We start from the raw sequence: 20,444 nt of genomic DNA, 5'->3' as shown, positions 1-20,444 counted from the left end.
CGTTTCTTTGCAAATCGATCGGTAAATTCTCGAAGGTTACTTTTCGCCGTAGTCCCTTCGAAACCAAGGGACACTCGACGAATCGAGCGACGAGTCGCGAAACGAACGCTCCATTAGCGCGAAAAGTACAGTTTGTCCTTAATGAACGATCCGGTACGGAAAGAAGGACTCCGCGCGCTCACCTTCAGCACGCAGTTGCTGTTCACGAGCAGGTTCCCCGGCTTGATGTCCCTGTGTAGGATTCTGGCCGAGTGAAGGTACTTGAGACCTGGAAAACAAAACGGAAATCTCTCGTGAATCGCTCGAATCTACGCACATGGTGTTCCACCGTGAAACGTGGCCGGTGGAAAAGCACGAAAATTTCCGAAAGGGAGCACTTCGACCAGGAAACGCGAAAGATTTTCCATCGCGAAACGCGCGACCTGAATTTCGACGAAATTCTCGCGTCGTTAGAGGCTCTTTGCTCCTCTCGACGGATGCACGCGCATTCAGGGGAGATTATCCGGCGTTTAGCTCGCGCGAGGACGTCACCGACGTCGTCGTCGTCTACGCGCCGCCGAGGACGCGACAATTTCGGTCCACTTCGATCCGAGAGCGACGTTTTCGGAATAAGGTTGCCTCGTTTTCGACCACGTTCACGAGAGCGCGTCGACTTTACGCTGGAACTGCCGATAGATTTCGGTGCACCGAGGTGTTCCATCGCGGGCGTCTCCGGAAAATCGTGAGAAGAGAGGAACTTGTGAAATCGATCTCGTCCATGGAACGAGAAAACTCGTAACGTCTTTCGAAAATATGCCACGAAATTTAAAGCAACTTTCGTTGGAAAACCGGTCGAAAGTAGTTTTGGTAAATCTACGCGGATCGTTGATCTCGATCGACGTTCTTTTCTTCCGCAAAAACGAATCGTAATTTTCTCGAACGATCTCGACGATCACCGAGACGATATTCAAAAGTCGATGATGAAAACTTGTCGAAAAAGAGACGCAAGGAGGATCAAACTTCACCGTTTCGAAGGTCGAAATCGTATCCTTTTCGACCAAGTAAAGTTTGCAGCGAACCGATTTGTTTTTTTCCTCGTTCGTTTCTCTTCGCGTAAATTCGTGTTAAAATTTCGTGGAAAGAACGGTACGTCGTGTCGTAATCGACGAACGTATTTTCGAGCAGTTCGATTTAAGAAAACGTTCGAAATCGGTCCGAACGTAGGGAACTTCGTCTCGATTCCGCGACGCGGCGCGAGGTGGGTTTCCCTCGGCCGGATCGTTTTAATTTATCAATTAAGCAGCGGTAATGCAACGTCGCGACTCCGGGTGTACTTCCGAGGGGACGATCGCTCGTTCACCATTAACATTTTATTAAAGGGAGCGAGCAGGACGTTAAACCGTGCCGCAAATTGTCCGTCATCGGCGACAAATTGCATCGAATCGCGAGCGTTCCTCGCCGATGGTAATAATAAGGTGGTGCGCGCGCCCGAAACCCGTTTTAAACGAAACTCGGCGACGAGCGAGTAAACCTGTCCTTATTCGAGACGGATAAAAAGAGAGAACGTCACAGCTGTCGGTGTCGTTGGTTCGAGTCGACTTCGTTGCTTTTCCGTACAATTTCACCGAGTCGAATCGTTATTGAAACGTTTCGTACGTAAGTGTGAAACGTTCGAGAACAAACAAAGAGAAGAGCGTTCGAAAATATCAGAAGCTTCCTTGTGCTCCGTTTTAATTTCAAGAAAATTCTTTCCAAGCGTTAAAATTCTCCTTCTTCTGCCCTTTGGTTTTCTTCCTTTTTCGAAAAAGAAACCACCGAGCGATACGCGTCGAAGGCGGAGGGAATTCGAAGAGGGAACTCGGGTTTGGGGTGCGAGTTGAATAGGGGACAGATTACTGGGCCACCCCTCGCGTCGAAGTGCAATTCGGTGGCTCGAAAGGGGTGGCAGCCGGTTGGCTAACGGACGACGAGCGTCGCGGTGGTGTCGCTAAACGCTCGCGTAATCCCCTCCGAGCGGACACGCGCGCTCCGAGATTTTATTTCCGATAACCGTTCAACGATCGCGTTACTCGCACCGTTTGCGATTAACGCGTTTCCTCGTTCGTTTCCCCTGGCGCGCGCGTCTCTTAATTTTCGATACTCGACGAAGCTCGTCCCGTCTCGAAATTCGGATCGTTGGCGCGTTAAACGAAGGTCGAAGGATAAAATCGACGCGTAGCTTTCGTACGCGGGAGTATCTATTTATCGCGATCGAGTTCCATTCGTCCGCGCGAAAATGTCACCGGTCGGTTAAAGTCGCTCGTTTATTTTTTCCCGCGAGGTATCGTCTCCGCGAGGATCGTTTCTCGGGGAAAAGGAAGACACGTTCGGTGAGGGTGAGCCGCGACCGATCGAGCGTCGCGACGACGAGCGGCGTGTTCGCTCGCGTTCATTGCCGTGAAAACGCGGGAGGTTTTTCATTTTCCCTTTTCTTATATTTCGCGCGCGGTGCGGCGCGGGGTTGGTTGCTCGGTGATGAGCGACTCGGCGCGAGGGGTGAAAAGAGCGATCCGAGGAGGGAGGAGAAGGATCGCGGACGGGACGCGGAGGGTGGAAACGAAGAAGACCTGAAAACGGATAGGCCGTACGGTAGAGGGGAACGGAAGGACGAAGGGGAGAAGCAACAGGGGGAGAAAGGAACGAGCGAGCCGTGGCTTCGGAGGAAACGAGAGGGAGGAACGTCGAGGGAAACCGAGAACCCGGCTGGAGGAGTCTCTGGAAGAGAAACAGGAACGACAGGAGGGGACCGACTGCCGAGAGGAGGGACCACCGGCTGCAATAAGAGCAGAAACATCGGTGCCATGCCAGATGAGTGTGCCGTGAGTCATGCCGCATTCAGACCTCGACTTTTCTCTCCCCGCAATAAAACTCGGTAATATTACCGGGGTAATCTGCCCCGTGGGTGCGTCCGGTTGCGAATTCACCCGCCGGTAATTAAACTCTCTCTTCGTCTCGCCCTGTCCAACCCTCTTCGTTCCACCCTTGCGCCGATAACTCGAGACGCGCGGGAACCACCCTCCACTCTCTCTTTCTCTCTCTCTTTCTCGCGCTGCAACGACGCGCGCGCGCGAAAATTAATTCTGCTTTTCTTTTCTTCGTCTCGCGAAAGGAACGGACGGAATCGCGGAGAATTCGTATCCTGTCGCGCGTTTCGGATTTCTACGCGAGATTTCGAACCCGTTCTTTCGAGCTACGAAAATTATACCGCGGTTCGATACGAGTTCCCTCTCGCTCGACGATATCCCCGTTACGCGCGGCGAAGACGATCGCGAAGCGTTGTCGAGTACTCGTTTCTTTCTGCAATTTCACGGGGGAGTGCACCGGGGTGAAAAAAAAGGATCGATCGAAACGCCCCGAACGAATAGGGTTCGAATTTAGTTTTCGTAATTCCCTTTTGTCCTCCACCGACTCCCGAGATTCTCCGCTGTAATCGCCTTACCGGCATTGTAGTGCATCAAACTCATTACTTTCGGAATCTCGCAATTCCGGTTCGGTACACCGCGCGGATGTATTTCCACCGGGCCGATGGAACTTCGTTATTGCACGCGTATTTTCATTACCCGCGCGGACGTTGATCGAACACCGATCGCGTACCGGTCGCTCGGACATCGTGGAATTATAGTTTGTATAATGGAACCGGTGAAACACGATTACGAGAAATTGTACTTTTGCGCGGGCTTTGCTTCCCCGAAACGGATTCGTTGCCGGAACGATCATCGCTCGTTGAGCAACGATCGATAAACGGACCTGGATGGATCGTGCCTCGGTAAAACTTCAACGAATACTCGCACGGTGGAGAACACGCGTCGAGTCGTTCCGGGATTGAAAAATGTTTAAATAGCAGCTCCGTCTGATCGGCTACCGTCACGATCCACTCGTCTCGATCCAGTTCGGTCTCGGTGCAAACGAGAGAAAGAAAGATCGATTCTGGAAGGAATCGCGACTCGTACCGGGTCAGACGTTCCGGTTGGCCTTCGCGTAACCCGCGACTGAGCAAATATTGCTCGACACCGACCACGGAACGATCGAACGAAACCGTGGCTACCCGAGTACGATAAAAACCGATACGACGAATTTTCGAGCGGAAACATTCCGATGTACTTTCTCCACCGAGCGTTCGAAAAATAAAATAAGAAACGAGAGCGTTTTCCTTTTTTCCTCGAGGGTCGGGGAAGTAGGTTAGCCCGAGATCGAGCTTCCTTTTCCCTACGGTGCATCGTCGCGCACAGTTTCGAGGAAATCGACTCCGTCGTCGAGCGAACGGTGCTCCCTTCTAATTTCTCACGGTAATTAAGCCCGCGCGGTGCATTTGTCGTCGATAAGCCAACGCGAGTGCCAACAATGCGGAGGTGGATAACGCGCGGTTAACCGGTCACGGACGTGCGAAAATTAATTACAACTGGGTTCGGTCGAATTTTCTTCGTCTAGCTGTCGTTTTCTTCTCGATTTTCCACGATCTCTCGCGCCGCGGGAAAAAGAAGTCCAATTATCGACGCGCTGATAAGCCTCGAGAGCGGCCAGACCGCGTCGTTTCGATCATTGGCGGAGATCGTCCGCGGTTATGGTCGATCGCGGTCGATTCGAGTCGCATTAATCGATCGAGTGGCGCAAGGTGTTGCAATTAAAGAGGCAGCGACCGCCAGAAGTGGGAGAGAACGGTGGAATTCCGATACTCGCCGCGATAGCAGGTGAACACCAGGAAAAATCAATCGAGGCTTGCCACGAGGCTTCGAAACGAGGTCGATCGGTCATCGATCGACCCGTCGAACGACCGCAGCTTCGCCGGGAAGATCCTGTAAGCGTGAAACTCGATTTTCGGAACGAATTCACCCTCGATTTTCGACCATTTTCCCTCTCGAATCGCATCGTCGAACGACGATCGTTATTTCGATGGATCGGTGCTCCGCGGATCGAGAATCGAGCCCGATTACGCGCCCGAGAAGCAGAGAGAGACGGTCAACTTTTTCGCGCAACGAAGACATTTCGAGACACAATTTTTTTCCTTACTTTCGATTCTTTTATTCGGAATTTTGTATTATAATTTACCCGTCGACTCGCGTCGGGAGGAATCGAGCGGTAAAGTATGCTTTTCCTCGTAGAACGAACACTTGCACGGAAAATAAGAGAGGGAAGTTTGGAGACTCGCATCGCGACGAAAGAAATTTTCAATCGGTTACCGGAAAAGAAAATATGATATCGAGTTAAGTGGTCCGCAACGTACTCGAGAGCGAGTCCCGGGACGAAGGAAACGTAACGGAGAAAATGGAGAAACGAAGGTCCGCGAGTCGACGTTCTCGCGCTCTTTAATTTCGTATCACCTTCGTAAACGCGAACGATGTTTTCTATTCGATCTAACCGAACCCCAAAGAAGCAAAACCGAGTATACGGGAGGAGGGAGTAGACGGTGGATATTTTTAGTCGCTCGATATTCCACGTGTTCCTGGTGCTGTCCGGTCCACGTGTTTGTATCGACTTATCTCCCGGGCATTGTTCGCTATCCACGGTATTCAACGATTCCGTTCGAAGATCGTTTCTATTCGCGTTGTTCGTAAACACATAGCAACGACACGCGTATCGAACGCTCATAAACGCATCACCGGTTCCGACAAATAGAAATCTAAACGGTTTCGTCGAGTTCGCACTCGCTCCGATCGAATTAGCGATAAAACAGACCTAGCTCCCGACAGACCCATCCACTCGGACGAAATTACAGGAATTTCAGTCCGCCGGTAACCGCCTCTCGTCCTCGTCGTCGTCGTCGTCGATTTCATTGAAAGATAGCTCTCGTTCCTCGGAACAAAAAGCAACCGGAATCGCGCGCGTTATCGGGAATGAAAAGCGGCGGGAAAAATTCATCGAGACTCGGACGGGAGTGGAAAAGCACGGAAACGCGGCCAATGAATCGTTCGATCGAATCGCAGGGACGATCGCTGGGATCGAGATCGTTCGTTTTCGTGGTGTCGCGTGCCGCGATTGATCGTCGAACGTCTCGGTTACGCGCTACGGTGAACACACGAGCGAGAAGAAACTGTAACAATTTTAAACGAAGCCGCGATTCACCGAACGTCTTCGAGGCCTCGAGGAAGGTTCCTCTATAGACACGTGCTCGTATTATAAATAGAACTCGACGTTTCAAAGTCTACACCGTTTTATTTTTAAAGCAGAATTCACCGTATTTTTCTATATATACGTTTTTGGGACGAGTCGAAGGACCCGGGGCGGGAGGTTACTCAAGGTCGCGACCTCGGGGACCGTAAACGCGATCGTGACCGATCTCCTTTTATCGGGTCACGTCATCCGCATACCTCGTTCTTCCACCGTTACGCGTACCTTCGCCCTCTCCACTCCTCTAAATTACCCCTTTTGTTTTCCATACGAGAAAAAAGAAATTTTTTTTTCTTTTCTTTTTTTAACTATACAAATTCATCCCGTGCACGAAGGTCGGATAGCATCGCGGGAGTAACGTGTATTCCACGATTTATTCGGTTTACATTTTTACGTACACCGAGCGCGCGCTCGCGCGTTCATCTCCTGGCGTGACAAAAACACGTTACTGTTACACAGAATGGGGAATCTGACATGGTCACCTAAAAATATCTCCTGCACGCGATCGGTGATATCGTTGAACTCGCGGAACTCGTCTCGACGCTGGATATAACTGTACAGAGCTCCGTTTGAAAAAACATCGGTGACCTTGAAATGTCGAAAAACAAAATTCACGCGCCGTAACTGTACAGACCGCGGTCGAAACGACGACCGGGTCCCGATCGTTAACGCGCGATTGATATTCAACGATTTCAGAAGAATTCGTTCGAATAAATTATCGCTCCGCGTAAAAAAGTTCGAGCATCGCGTTTCGCTCTGGAAATAATCGCGAGCGAAGGGGAACGGGGTGGACGTCCCGATTACCGACACTTCGAGCTCGACGCGTAACTTTGTTCAATTATTTCGAAAGTCGTTTCACCCGAGAATCGTTGCAGGTTGATGCGCAACGTTGCTCGACGTCTCTTTTATTTGCGAAACCGCCTTCTCCGCTCGACGACGATTTCGATACCTTCTACCGGGTTGGTCGATAAGTCTCGTCGATCAAGTTTCTTCCACTTCTACGTGAAATTTCGCACGTACTCTTCAAACGGTAGTAGCATATTTAGAAAAATAAAACGACGAACCTAATTTCTCGTGCTTTGCACGAAACTTATCGTGCAACCTATTACTCGCGGTAGTTCTTTCTTTCGCTTTATTCGTTCTCGAGCATCAAGCGCAAAGAAATACGCGATGCTCGCGGATCGTTGCGTAAGAACGAAATCGAAATTTGGTACCAAAATCGTTCTATTCCCGATTAATCGTAGATTATTCCGTGGTTGGTGCAACGATTTACGCAACGATTTACGGTGACGTCCACCCTACGGTTGTTCCGATATGACGCGGGAGAGTGGACGCTGTCAGGTACTCGGTACTCGCAACGCGTGTGGCCTAATAGCTCGAAATCTGTTGCGTTTTAATTATCGTCGTCCAGGACGCGACGTCGCGCTCGAGCGCTGCCCGATGCTCGCGACATCCGCTCGCTGGAAGGATACGGGGAGCCGCAGGATTTCAGCCATTATGCGTGCGGCGGGCACGTCCCGCGAGATAAATTGCACCGACGGATTAATGTAATGGAGTGATTAATCGCGCGAGTGACGATCGTGCCCGAGCACGTGCTCGCCGCTGGATTAAAGCGTTTTACGGGAGGAAGTTCGACGCCGGGCCGAACACGGCGCGAGTATCGCCGCGCAGGGTCATTCGACGATGAAACCAGTTCTAATGGGCCCGTGGAAATTTACGAGCCGAACGACCATTCGACGAAATTTTACCACTCCGATGTCGCACGAACGCGATTATTTTCAACCGATTCCTTCGTAAGTTAATTCGGTGCGATATATTTTTTGCTCGTTGCTCGACCACGCTGAAGAAGAAAATATTTACCGCGGTCGAAACATCGAACGGTCGTTACCGGGAGGATTCTTATGAACACTGTATGGCGGGGAACAAATATTTATCGCGATTGAAAAATTAAACCATCACCGAGACAGAGGTAGGTAGAGTTTCGAGAACGTTGGAAGCAATATTTCGATTAGAATAGAAAAATTAGCCCGATCGACCTCGAGAGACATTTTCGAACTCTGGATCGCGCTCTCGTTGTTTGCGATCCGCGAGACAGCTCTCGAATCGACGATATCGCGGCTGGTAAACAAAAAGGTAAACAGTACGGACTCGACGCTCGAGGCGTTAACGAGTAACGCGCAACCGAACGAAAATAATTATTTTATCGCGTATTTTACACCGCGTCCTAACGCCTGGTTCCTTTTTGCGCGTAACGCGTTTACGTACGTTTCTTAAAATCTCGAGGAAACGACGATCGAATGGGAACGTTCGCCCACTACGCGAAAGATTGTTCTCCTTTGAAAACCCGACGCGATGATTCTCGCGTCTCTCTGTTTAACCGTGAGGAGAGACTCGGTATAAAATTTTCAGCCTCGGCCCGGTCTCTTCTGCTTTATTTTATGTTCTCCCACGGAAGCGGAGGGTTGTCAGCGTAGCTGCGGAGTTATTTACTTCGCCGTATCCACAAAACAAGAACAGGCTGCACAAGGGAGAAGTGTGTCAAGAAGGGTAAATCAGGCGTAAAGAAGCGAGGCGCGGTTCGGTGTTAGGACACGTAGTCTGAACTTGGCGCGACGAAATTTTACTTCCTCTTTGCTACGCGCGGAATTGCTCTCTCCCGAGCGGAGAACTCTACGTAGAAATAATTCTGTTCGAACGCGGCACGAGATTCCTCCATCGACGAGAAACGAACCAACGGTTGAGATTCTCGCGTCGGTATCGACATCGGGACGGTGCGTTTCGTTTATCTTCGATTTTCGATCGGGTTCTCCGAACGACACAAGGCTCCGGTTGATCCGGTAACGCGCGAGAGCTCCGAAAGTTTATCCGAGAGAACAGGTAGACGATTAAGAGATTCGAAGACGATTTGTACGCTCCTCGCGGCGGAAAAAAAACATGGAAGCTCTCCAATTCGGGAAGAGAGAGCCGTTCAGATCCGCGGCGAGTGGTCGATGACTACTTTCGTTTATCAATTTCGAGGCATCGTTGTGCTCGATCTTGGCGCGAAGCGGTGGGACCGGTTGGCGGGGATTTTTATCGGCGGGGCGTCGAGGCCCTGGGATATTTCGAGAGCGCGGCCACGCGGAAATTCCGCGTCTGCCGCGCGGGGCTCAGGTGGTTTAGAGCGAAAAGGCCGCGCGGTTATCGGCCGCGCCGAAAATAAGCTCGCGCGACGACACCGTGCTTCCCCGCCTTTGTTTACGGCGTAATTCGAGCGACGATTGCGCGCGAGTTTCGAAATTAAACGCAAGGTCGTTCTCGATCGGTTGTCGATTTCGATCGCGGCTGCCCGAAATTTTACGCAACGAACCGATACTTTTTACGAAATGGAGACACGCGATCGATATTCGTGTCGTTTCGTTCGTTACATGGTAGATAAAAGATTTCGGCCATGCGCGCCACGCACCTGAACGTCCGGGTAAAGCTTACCAGCTTGTGCAAGAAGTTTTGTCGTTCGATAAAACTTATCGAACAGTAGTAAGTTGCTCGATAAGTTTTGTAGGAATTATTACTGGTCACTATGAAATAAAAGTGAACAAAGTTTTAGAACAATCGTGTATTGAATGAGATAGTAAGGTTATTGAACAGTACTAGGTTGCTCAATAGGTTTTGCAGGAATGATTACTGGTTATTATGAAATAAAGATGAACAAAATGTTAAGATACACGTGCATCGAATGAGATAGTAGGTTATTGAACAGTACTAGGTTGCTCAATAGATTTTGTAGAAATTATTACTGGTCACTATGAAATAAAGGTGAACAAAATTTTAGGATACACGTGGATCGAACGAGGTAGCAGTAGGAACAAAACCTCAACAAAGCACACAAATTGTAACTACGCCGACTATTCTTATTTCACGCGACACGACGTGAAATAACTATTCGACTATTTTCCAACAACGACTTCTCTCAAACACTCTCCTCCCGCACCTTGTATCCTCACACGCGTTCATTCCCTTTCGTTCTAATCCTTAACCTTTCTCGCTCCGTGCATCCGGTCACGTTCGCCCAAAATTTCCCAATCCGACGCCATTTCGATCGTCTTTCACGCCTCGAAAACACTTGGCTCGCTCGCCTATTTCGATTTGGATTTGGATTTGGACACTTTGGATTTCCTCCGGACCACGCGCAATTCCTTTCGTTCTCACGCATCGCTACAATTTAATCATCGAACGTTACTGTTCGATAACGAACGACGAAACTTATAAAACGATCTTACTCGAGAATTGCGTCAACGTGAATCGCTTTACGGCTGTAGCGGTAACCGACCACTTTCCCGAGTGTTTGCAATTAATTCGACGCCTTGGCGCGGCACAAAGCCGTCGAAATAATCCGTAACACGTGCAATTTAAAACCAAGGGTTTGCGCACGAGCGTATTCAACGTGTACGGAAAACGAGACGAGACGAGACGCGAAAGGTGGAGAGAGACGATCGTTCGAAAACGCGACGACGGAGCGACGAGGAACGCGAGCGTGTATCCGGGTGGTACTCGGTCGAGATAAAAATTACTCCTGTCGTCGCGAACCAGCCGCGAGAACGCGCGAACTATCGATCCACGGTGTTCCCAACTTCACCGTCAAGAACAACGCCGATAATGCACGAGATTCCCGTGCTGTCCAAGTTGAGATTCTTCGAGGCGACACCGAGCTCGCGATTCGATCGCGCCAACTCGAGCGGACGTTCCCGGAGAATCTGCTACGGCTCGGTTCGAAGAGACGGTGATAACGAGCCAGTTTACACCGGGAGTTCGATACGCCCGGTTCTCGTACACTCGATACCTATCGAAACGTTCCGTGTAAACGATGGCGTATCAAAGTCGCAACGATACGTCCTAAGAAGGTGCATCGAAACACGATAACGCGCACGTTAAACGATTCCCGCCGCTGCGCGAACGATCCAAAACGAACGAATCGGGTTGTCGTTGGCTCGTGCCTCGCGACCTTACGAACCGTGATTCCATCACGGGACTTTCGAACGGATAAAAGAACGCGCAACTTTCGAATTCGAGTCGCGGATCGGAACATCTCCCAACGAACGAATTAAAATCTAACCGTTCGCTCGAAAGAACGCATAAAACGCAATAGGTTCGTTTCGTTGGAATAAAATTTTGCCCGTGACCGCGCGATTTACCAAATCGAGCCGAGTACGAATCGCTTTTCTCAGAGACTGGTCATCCGGGACGTTACCACCGTACGTCCGCCAATGCGTACTTCTACCCTCGGTAACGTTCCAGGGAACGTTATCTTCTCTCCGCGAGATTTACATATTTCTCTCGGGGATATCCGCTCGTTAAAAATTCGAAATTCAGCCCTCTCGCAATTAGGGGCCAAGAAATCCACCTTGTCGAGCGCGAGACGATACGAGAGAGAGAGAGAGAGAAAGAGTACGCTCGTATTCTATTCTACTCTGTGGACGTTTTCCAGCGAAAGTCGGGGAAAACGTTGCTGGAAACGCGTGTACTCGAAACGATTCGCGGTGGACGGGAAATTCCAGGGATATCGGCTTTCTTCGGGTGTTTCTCCGTTGCGCGGGATTTTTATTCCGCGGTGTAAAAAACGAGTACGGTCTCGGTAAGTCGTTAACGGGCGAGTGGTACCGTGTAAGCGCGTACGAGAACCGGAGCCGAGAGCGAGCGGCGCGGTGTGGCGCGGCGGACGTGGAATACGTCACGGCAGGACGATTTTACGTCGGCCGGGCCGGCGTTATCGGGTTCATCGCACCCGAACCCGGGTATGCGTGCCATTCCCGCCGGCCGATTCCTCATTTCTTCTCTCCAGGGACGGGCGATGAGGTCGACGGGCGCCGGTCGCTACCAGCCACCGCGAGGGATCGGACGAAAGTCAAGGACGAAGGACCGGCCGACTCGGGTATTAACTCCAAGGTCATCGGTACCTTCGATCGTTCCTCCTACTCGCGGCTCGGTTCCGCGAACACCGATCTCTCACCTGTTCCACCGAGAACTCGAACCGATTTTAACTACAATTTCACCACGGTTCGCGATAACATACGAGAGGAATTTTCACGTATACGGACATCGTCGAGCGAAAAATTGTTTCTCTATTCGCGAGACCTTTTCAATCTTACGAAAAATCGTACAAGACGGAGATATCGCGAGATTTGTTAACAGGGACACGGTAATTCGCGAAAAAGTCGAATTTTCCGATGGAGGAATTTATTGATCTCGATACCTGTTTTTAGCACCGTTTCTCTTCGAATTTTATTCAAGGATTGTAGAATCTATGAATCGTTATCGATCGACCACGAGTTTAACGCAAGGATCGTAGAATTTACGAATCGTCATCGATCGACCACGAGTTGAATTTTCGAACGGTGTCCTTGGACTGGAAGTTTCTTATTCGGACGAAATCGAGACTCGTCTGGAAACTCGGCAGAGATCGTACACCCGATAACATCGAACGCGCTAATTCGCTGCGCTAACGATACTAATTTCACCGATCGTCCGTGGTCCCCGAGCTCCGAATTCGTCATCGAGACAAGGTCGAGACTCGGCTGGAAACTCGCCGTAAAACGTGCACTCGACGCGGACGCGTTACTTGGCGATAATATACGAAAAGTGTTAATTTTTTTTCATCGAGCCTCCGTTGGACGGCTCCGTCGACCTCCGAATTCGTCGTTCGAGTTGGAAACGGTGGAAAATTATAAATCCAATAACACCGAACGCGTTGATTCGCGAGGAGTCGACAACGGTCGCTGATTTCAGCCAGCTCGGTGAAACGTTGGTTTCTCGGTCGAGAACCCGCTCGCGGTCCTCGAGCTCCGAATTTATCATCGAGACAAAGTCAAGAGTCGAGTGGAAACTCCACGGAAAATATAAACCCGTCGACGACACCGTACGCGTCGTTTGACGACGGTCGACGACCACCGTTGGATTCTTTCGTCCTCGAAACTCACGGTCCACGCGTTCGCGAATCGATCGCAGGTTCTCGAGGACCGGTTCGCGGTTCGGTACGAGATTCGATAACATCGAACCGTTCCAATTCGCGAGAACGCGCGACAATCGTCGACCCCCACGTCGAGCCACGAGACGACGAAGCCCGTTAATTTCGAGCCGAGTTAATTCCGTGCCTTATCCGGAGGCTCGATCGCGACGACGACCGTTCGAAAGTCGAGAGAATTCAAGGTTTTTCCAACGCGACGAATCGGGAACGAATCACGGTGGAATCGTCGCTCGAAAAATCACGATTGTCCGCAACGAGGATCTACCGAGCTCGTTAGCTCGACGTCGACGTTTAAAAGGTTTCCGCGACGGGCACGCTTCCAGTTTCTTTTACCCGCGAGTTAATTGCGTCACCGGCCGCTCGCTCCGAACCGGGACGGTATTTAATCGAACGCGACGCGACGCGACGCGACGCGACTCGACTCGACGCCCGTGATTCGCTTTGACGTAACGCGGCTGGACGCGAGCGGATCATTATTGGGACATTAAGGGACGCGCGATGTAGGCCACAACCGTAAATAGACTCCCGTAACTGTCGATGCGCGGCCGACTCGAGCACGATATTTCGAATACAAAGGTACGAGGTCGTTACGTCCGATGTTCGTTCCGTACGCCGAGAAAAACGTGTCCGGGAACACCGACGGATCTACACGGCTCGAGATTCTCCACCGCGAGGAAACCTAACGATTTTAAACGTCGCGCGAGCGAGCAAGAGTTCGCGAGTTTACTCCAGGTGGGACAAGTATCCAATTTTCGTAGCAACGATCGATTACCACGTAGGTACTCGTATTCGTCCGAGTAGTCGAGATTCTCATTTGATACGCGAACGTAACCATCGACCGGACCGTACGTCCGGCGAAAGAGTCGAAAATAAAAAAAAGATAGGGAACACGTGTTGGAGAAAGAGACGGTAGAAAAGTACAGCGTTCCATTTTTCTTTGAAATCGCGCCCCGACCCTGACACGCCCATAAAAAAGAGAGCAAATAAAATACTTTTATCCCGACTCGTGTTCCACGTTTGAAAAAAAAAAAGAAAAAGGAAGCAGATACGTTCCCTCCGGTTTAGATACGATGCTTTATCCGTCGCTTATCGCGGAGCACCCGGTGTACACGACGCCTTACCGCGCGACGCAATCGTGATTTTTCTCCTCGGCTTTTTCAACGGCCGATGCTCGTTAATATCTTTTTACAATCGTGAGCAAAAAGAAAAAAGAAAGAAAGCGAAAAAAAAAAGAAACAACAAGCGCGAGTTCAAAAGACGCGGGAACGCAAAAAACCGGGACGACAGCTGATTCGAGGGCGTTTCGCGCGAGCGGAATATTGTTTTATCGGAGGAATATAAACGCGCGTATCGAAACCGAGTGCGATAGAGTAGCGAGCGTGCACGCGGCGGCGAAACATGGGCGGAAAAAAATACTGAAAGAAGAAGAGAGCGAAACCGGGTCAATCTATAAAAGTCGATCCCGACGCGTGAACCGTTCGCTCGGAACTGGGATAATTCAATTTTAAAACGTCCGCGCGCCTGCACGGGCCACGTGCGACCATCGAGAACCTACGCGTACCGAACGTTATTCCTCGAATCGGAACCGCGCGTTCTCTTTACCGTGCCGCGTGTTTAGTTTTACCCTACACCGAATCGATCGAGATCGGTAGTTCTCCACCGTTGAAAAATACGATACGAACCTTCGATGAAACATTCGAATTTCAATGTGCAAATTTTGAAATTCTTGCCACAATTTTTCACCACTCTCTCTTCAACAGTACACGAAAAGTACACGAATTCGTGAAAGTATCGCGACCGGTATTTTTCAACCACGGAAAGATCGAAGCTAGCGTCACGAACGTTCGGTGAATGATTTATCGTTCCGTTGAACTTTTTCTCTGTGCAAATTTCGAGATTCTCGCCACAATTTTTCACCAGTCTTCGAACGGTAAATTCAAAAGTACACGAATTTAGATGCGACCTGCGCGATCGTTCCTCGTCCTTGCATCGATAGTTATCGCGACCGGTAATTTTTAACCAGGGAAAGATTAATGCTCGCGACGCGATCGATAAAAGATTCATCGCTCGATCGAATGTTTCTCCTGTGCAAATTTCTCTTCTTCCTTTAAGAATACACGAATTCGTAAAAGTACACCCGCGCGATTGCTTCTCAACCCTGCGCATCGATGATAATCGCGGTAATTTTTAACCAGAGAAAGATCGAAGCTCGCGACACGAATATTCGATAAAAGACCTACCGTTGAATGTCTCCCCGGGTTGTAAAATTGTAAAATGGTCGGTACAATTTTTCCCTGAGAAGCGCGCGAATTTGGGCGGAGCTGCTCGACGCTGGTCCGCGCGGCGCGTTTCAATTAGCCGTCGCGCGAAAGATCGTTGCTTTTAAAACCGAAAACGCCGATCGAGCCTTCAAACGAATCCCGTTAAAACGGTGCTGGTGCTTTTAATTAATCCTTTGACATTGCGCCCATTCTCGTCGGCCCGATCCCGCATCGCGCCCGGGATTTTATTGCGAAACGATGTTCCGCCGAAAGCGCGCCGCCGGTACACGTAACTTTGGAACGCTTGTTTTCCCGCGTTTATCGTCGAAATCGTTGTCGGAACATTAACGAACAGATAGAATCACGAATGCCGCGAATTTTAATGAAAAACTCGAGCAACGATCGAACTGCGCGCGCGAGTACGCCGTGGGCGGGAAATTTCGTATTCTTTTTGCGCGCGGAACTTTTCCCCTCGAGAGGGAATTTTTCCAAAAAAATTCCAACCGTTTCTCGCGAGTTTCGTTTCGATACGAGTACTCGCGAACGCGTTGCTCCTTACCGAGAAATACCGGTCAAGATTCGTCGGTGTTTCGTCGAGCCGAACCACTTGCAAGTAGTACGAGCAACACGGATCGGACAGTCGGACGTGTCGATTTCCGGCTGGCGACGAAAATCGCGCCAATCTCGACGAAAATTCTCCCCGCCAATTTCGATGAAAATTGTCCGCGCCTTGAACACCGCCTATGCCGAAAGTCGATTCTCTTCGCGGCGATCCTCTTTCCTCGAGACGGATACCGCTTCGTTTAAAACAACGCGACGAGCCGACGAGAAGAATCGAGGAGTCCAGTCCACCGTTAAAGCGTTCCGGAAAAAATACGGAAAAATGTTCACTCGTCGACCAACCTTCGACAATTTCAATCGAACGAACGCAGAATAGGTACAGAAAAATTCCCTCGGTCCAAGCGTCGATTATTTCCCGCGAAGCTCTCCGGAGGTGCACGGAAAATTGTACGCGGAGAACGCGAATGCAATTACGCGGGTATTGTGGTTAAAGAGTACGCAAAAGTCACGAATGGATCCGTAAAAGTGTTCAGAAACGTTTAAAGAGGTAGGAACGATCGAGAAGACGGAAACTCGTCAATGTGTCGCGAGTTTGTAATTATTCGGGAATAGTGTATTACGGGCGTTAGGGGACGAGCGATGCGAGAGAAAGTTGGTCGTTGTCGTCGAGTTTCGTTGGCGCGGGACGAGCACGGTTCTTTCGCTGTCGTCTGGAAAACTAAAGGCCGGGACCCTCAAAGGTTAACGCACGAAGCGTTAATCCCGTTTCCAGCTCCTTGCGCGCGTGCGCGTGCGCGTGTGCGCGCCTGCAACAGAGAGTATCGCGATCTCGGTTTAAAAGAAAAATTAAGCCCGGCTTAATTGAAACGCCCGGAGAGGGACAAAAACACCGAGGAAAGGCGAGGGGACGAGGGAGCGAGCGCACCGGTCCCCTCTGTGTCGTTTCGAAGTTGAACCTTTGGGAAAAATGGTAGACACCGTGAACGATCGAACGTCCAGAGTCCTCGAAAGAACACGAACGAGCGGGATCGTTTCGTTGGGTGTCCGTAACTCGTCGTAGAATTTTCCAAAGGTTCGACGCGTTGGAGATCCGAGTACGAGTCGCAATCGTCTCCAGAAATCTTAAACGGAAGTCCGTCCCGCCGTTGAACGGAACGAGGAGGAAGGACGAACGGCAACGAACGATCCGTGGAATAGGAATTGTCTTAATTAAAACATTACGGGAGGAAGACGCTAAAGAAGTTCGAGAGCCAGGTAAGAGTCACGAGGAGCGAGAGGTTCCGAGCTCCGAAAACTTGAAAAACTTGGAATATCCTGGAAGCGAACAAAACTTCCGGCGAGTCCTTCAACACCAAATTACGTCCATACAAAACTCTCGAGAGCTCCTTTAAGCTCGACGAAATCGAAGAGACCGGGCAAGTGGCTCCAGCGAGCGAATAAAAGTTTCGGTGTTCGAGTCGCTTTTATTTTTATATTAAATAGAAAAAAAAAAGAAACGACGATCGCGTTCCGTCGGGTAATCGTCGACGCGTGGAAGGTGAGTCGAGAGGGAGGGGTCTCTGTCCACGAGAAATTCTACGAACCGACTAATTAATCGCGAATCGATCCGGTAGGTGTTCCTCCTCGAGCGTTTCCACGCGTCGACGAAAGAGAAAAACGATCGAGGAGGCTCGCCGCGCGAGAAAACGGAAGTGCAGTTGTCCGGGTCGCTTCCTGCTTACAAAAACGGGGAAAGGAAAAAAAAGGAAAAGAAATAAGAAAAAAGGAGGAAGATGCGCGCGGAGACGCGAACAGCGATAGGCGTTCTATCGAATAGGGATCGGCTTAATTAAAACATCACGGAGGAGGATAGCGAGGAAGCGTAGAAGCGGGCAGGAGGAGGAAGAGCGAGGTTAAGCGAGTCAGAGGAGAGGAGAAGCCGCGGCGTCGAGCAGCCGACCGGATGACGGGGTCTGGGGTCACGGATGGGCGGTGGCAGGACTGGTTTCGGACCAGTCAAGAGAAGAAGAGGAGCTCTGCTCTATCTGTCCGGGCTTTACGTGCCACGTTATACCGGGTGGGAAACTTCGAACGGCCGAAACGCCGTCCGTGAGAAGATTGGATATCGCCGAGAGGAATCCTCTCGAGAGGGATCATCGTCCTTTCCACTCTACCGCTCTCGGTCTCTTTCTCTTCCAGTTGTTGTTCAACGAGCTCGGTTCCTTCGACGGGGAAATTGTCCTCGAAAGAAACGACCCGACCGCTTCTTTCTTTTTTTTCGAGAAGACTCGCTCTAAATTAATCGAGAAATTTCTACACGCGAGGAACCGTTGCCACCGTTTTCACGGAACTACCTCGAGCGGAGACGAGCATCGCGAAATACCTTGTATTTTTTCCGTCCACCGTGCGTACTCGAGGGGCGAGAACCACCCTCGAAGTCGAGGACGAGTTTAAACGTTCGAAGAGCAACCAAGACGGTACACTCGATCGAGAAAAAAAAGTTTGCTCCTCGAGGAGCGTTCGGTTCGAATACTTATTTCACCGAGACATAGGTGGCGTCACCGTAGCCAATCGGATATCAGTCAAAACGCGATCCGACCGAGCACAGCGCCATCTACCTGCTCGGTGAAACTTCTCGTTCCGAAACATTTTCCAAGAGCTAGCTCTCCTCGAGAGATTTTCAACCGTTCGGGTTTTCCAACCACCCGAAATATCTCGCGAGAATATACTCGAAGGAGAGATAACGGGGGCGCGATCGAAGGACGATCGAGACGCTCGGGAAGCCGAGAACGCAACAAATCACCGGCGACTCGAGCCATCCTTTCTCCGTCGACTCTTCTTTCTCTTTACCCAAGAATTAGTAACTCGAACCGCTCCTTTCCGCGGGTAAACAGCTCCCGCGGAGAATACTGAGAGAGAGAGAGAGAGAGAGAGAGAGAGAGAGAGAGAGAGAGAGAGAGAGAGAGAGAGAGAGAGAGAGGGGACTCGGCCGGTAGCGCGGGCACGACGAAAAAGATCGCATTATAAGTGAAAATTAATGCAAATCTTCCGAGAGCGTAGTTAGTACGCCGAGAGGTGTCCTGTTCGCAGTCCACCGGTATTTCACCTTTATTATCTCCGCGATCTACTTCTGCTCCGTTTCATCCCCCGTCATCGAGTCGGCGACGTCGTCGAGTCGACGTTTTCTTTTGCCTCTCTTTCCTTTCTTTTCCTATTTCTTTTCCTCTTTTCCTCTTTTCCTTTGCTCTCCGTGCTCGAGGCTTAAGCCGCACGCGCGCAAACCCGGATGGCGATTCCAGAGCCCCGGGATCCATTCGTATGCGAGCCGAGCTTCTCCCGAGTACCCGTGTTTGCGCGAAAGTCGACTTCGAGATAAAGAAACTTCCACGGGAACGATACCGATAAGATCGTCGTCGCGCGGACCCGTTACCTCGTCCGCGTCGATCGCGAGGAATTAACCTTCGCGTTCATATTTTTCTAAACAAACGCTGTTGCGCAGCGCAAAAGTCTGCGCGCTTTGTACGCGCCCTACCGTTTACGGTTGGATCGGTGCGGGTGCACGTGCTCGATACGCGTGCAATTCACCTCGAGACAATAACCATAACCTGAATTCTTCGAAGTCTGATAAACGTATACCAGGTCATTCAGCCACCTATCCCAATTTTACTATTTTTAATCGTTTTCACTTCCAAGAACCCCCGGTTCCTAACTGTTGGAATACAACTGGAACCGATGTAGCCCTTGAGAAGTCAAGACACGGGGGTGGGGGTAGTTACCTCTTGGAATTAATGCAACAATGATCCTAAGAGTGGCAGGTGTCGATAGCGAATGGTCGATGTCAATTTTAAGGACTGTCTCCATATTGGCGCGGAAGGGTCGTCAACGGTTTGGCTATTTTTTCTTTCGGCTTGTTTCTAGTCGGTTCCGAGTCGCTTCTCGTCGCCCAACGCGCAACAGACGCGTTGTTCTCTCCTCGGCTCTGCGCAAGAAACATCGTCCAAACGTTCGATAAACAAGAGCGACCAGTCGTTGTTTCCCGCTCGACGAAAATCGCGGGATCTTTTCGAGCGAACCGCGAGCTTCGACTAGGCGCGACCGAGGAAAAAAAAAACACGTCGAGGGGAAAGAAAGACAGCTAGGAGGGGGAGAAAGGAAGAAATTATTATTCAAAGAAGCGTCTTCATCGGAGTGTGCATAATGATTCCGCGCGGACCTTCTTCCGGGAGGGGGAGCGAAGAAGAAGGAGGGGGAGGTTAGGGTTCGAGCGCACGCTTTTGTATCCCGCTTCACGCCGCGTCCTGTCTACGTCCTCGCGCGGACCGACACGCGGAAACAACGGAAGCCGCCGTGACAAATTACCCTCGAAAACTACCGACCCGAAAGAAGAACAAAACTACAGACACTGGATGATGTATTAACGCGTCGACTTCCATACTTTCCGCCGAGGCGAGCAACAGAGACACCGGTTGCTGCGGCTGTTCGCTACCTACCCCCACTTCTCACTCATTCCTCTTCGACGA

The 20,444-nt window shown here is 50.6% G+C and overlaps 2 protein-coding genes across 5 annotated transcripts in view; one reads left to right on the top strand and one right to left on the bottom strand.

Moving 5' to 3' along the window:
* Nmo (serine/threonine-protein kinase nemo) overlaps positions 1-20,444 on the bottom strand; it is a 243,305-nt gene that overhangs the window by 30,588 nt on the left and 192,273 nt on the right. For all 3 annotated transcript variants that reach the window (XM_076304732.1, XM_076304733.1, XM_076304735.1), the window contains exon 5: positions 183-268. In XM_076304732.1, the coding sequence (XP_076160847.1) occupies positions 183-268 (86 nt within the window). The remainder of the gene's footprint in view (positions 1-182; positions 269-20,444) is intronic.
* Positions 1-20,444, top strand: part of LOC143143484 (uncharacterized) — a 114,033-nt gene that overhangs the window by 50,590 nt on the left and 42,999 nt on the right. The window lies entirely within an intron of this gene.

The sequence above is a fragment of the Ptiloglossa arizonensis genome, chromosome 2 (assembly GCF_051014685.1).
Source record: "Ptiloglossa arizonensis isolate GNS036 chromosome 2, iyPtiAriz1_principal, whole genome shotgun sequence".
In the NCBI taxonomy this organism is placed as follows: Eukaryota; Metazoa; Arthropoda; class Insecta; order Hymenoptera; family Colletidae; genus Ptiloglossa; species Ptiloglossa arizonensis.
Note: the sequence above shows the minus strand (reverse complement) of the source record. Positions and strands in the feature narration are given on the sequence as shown.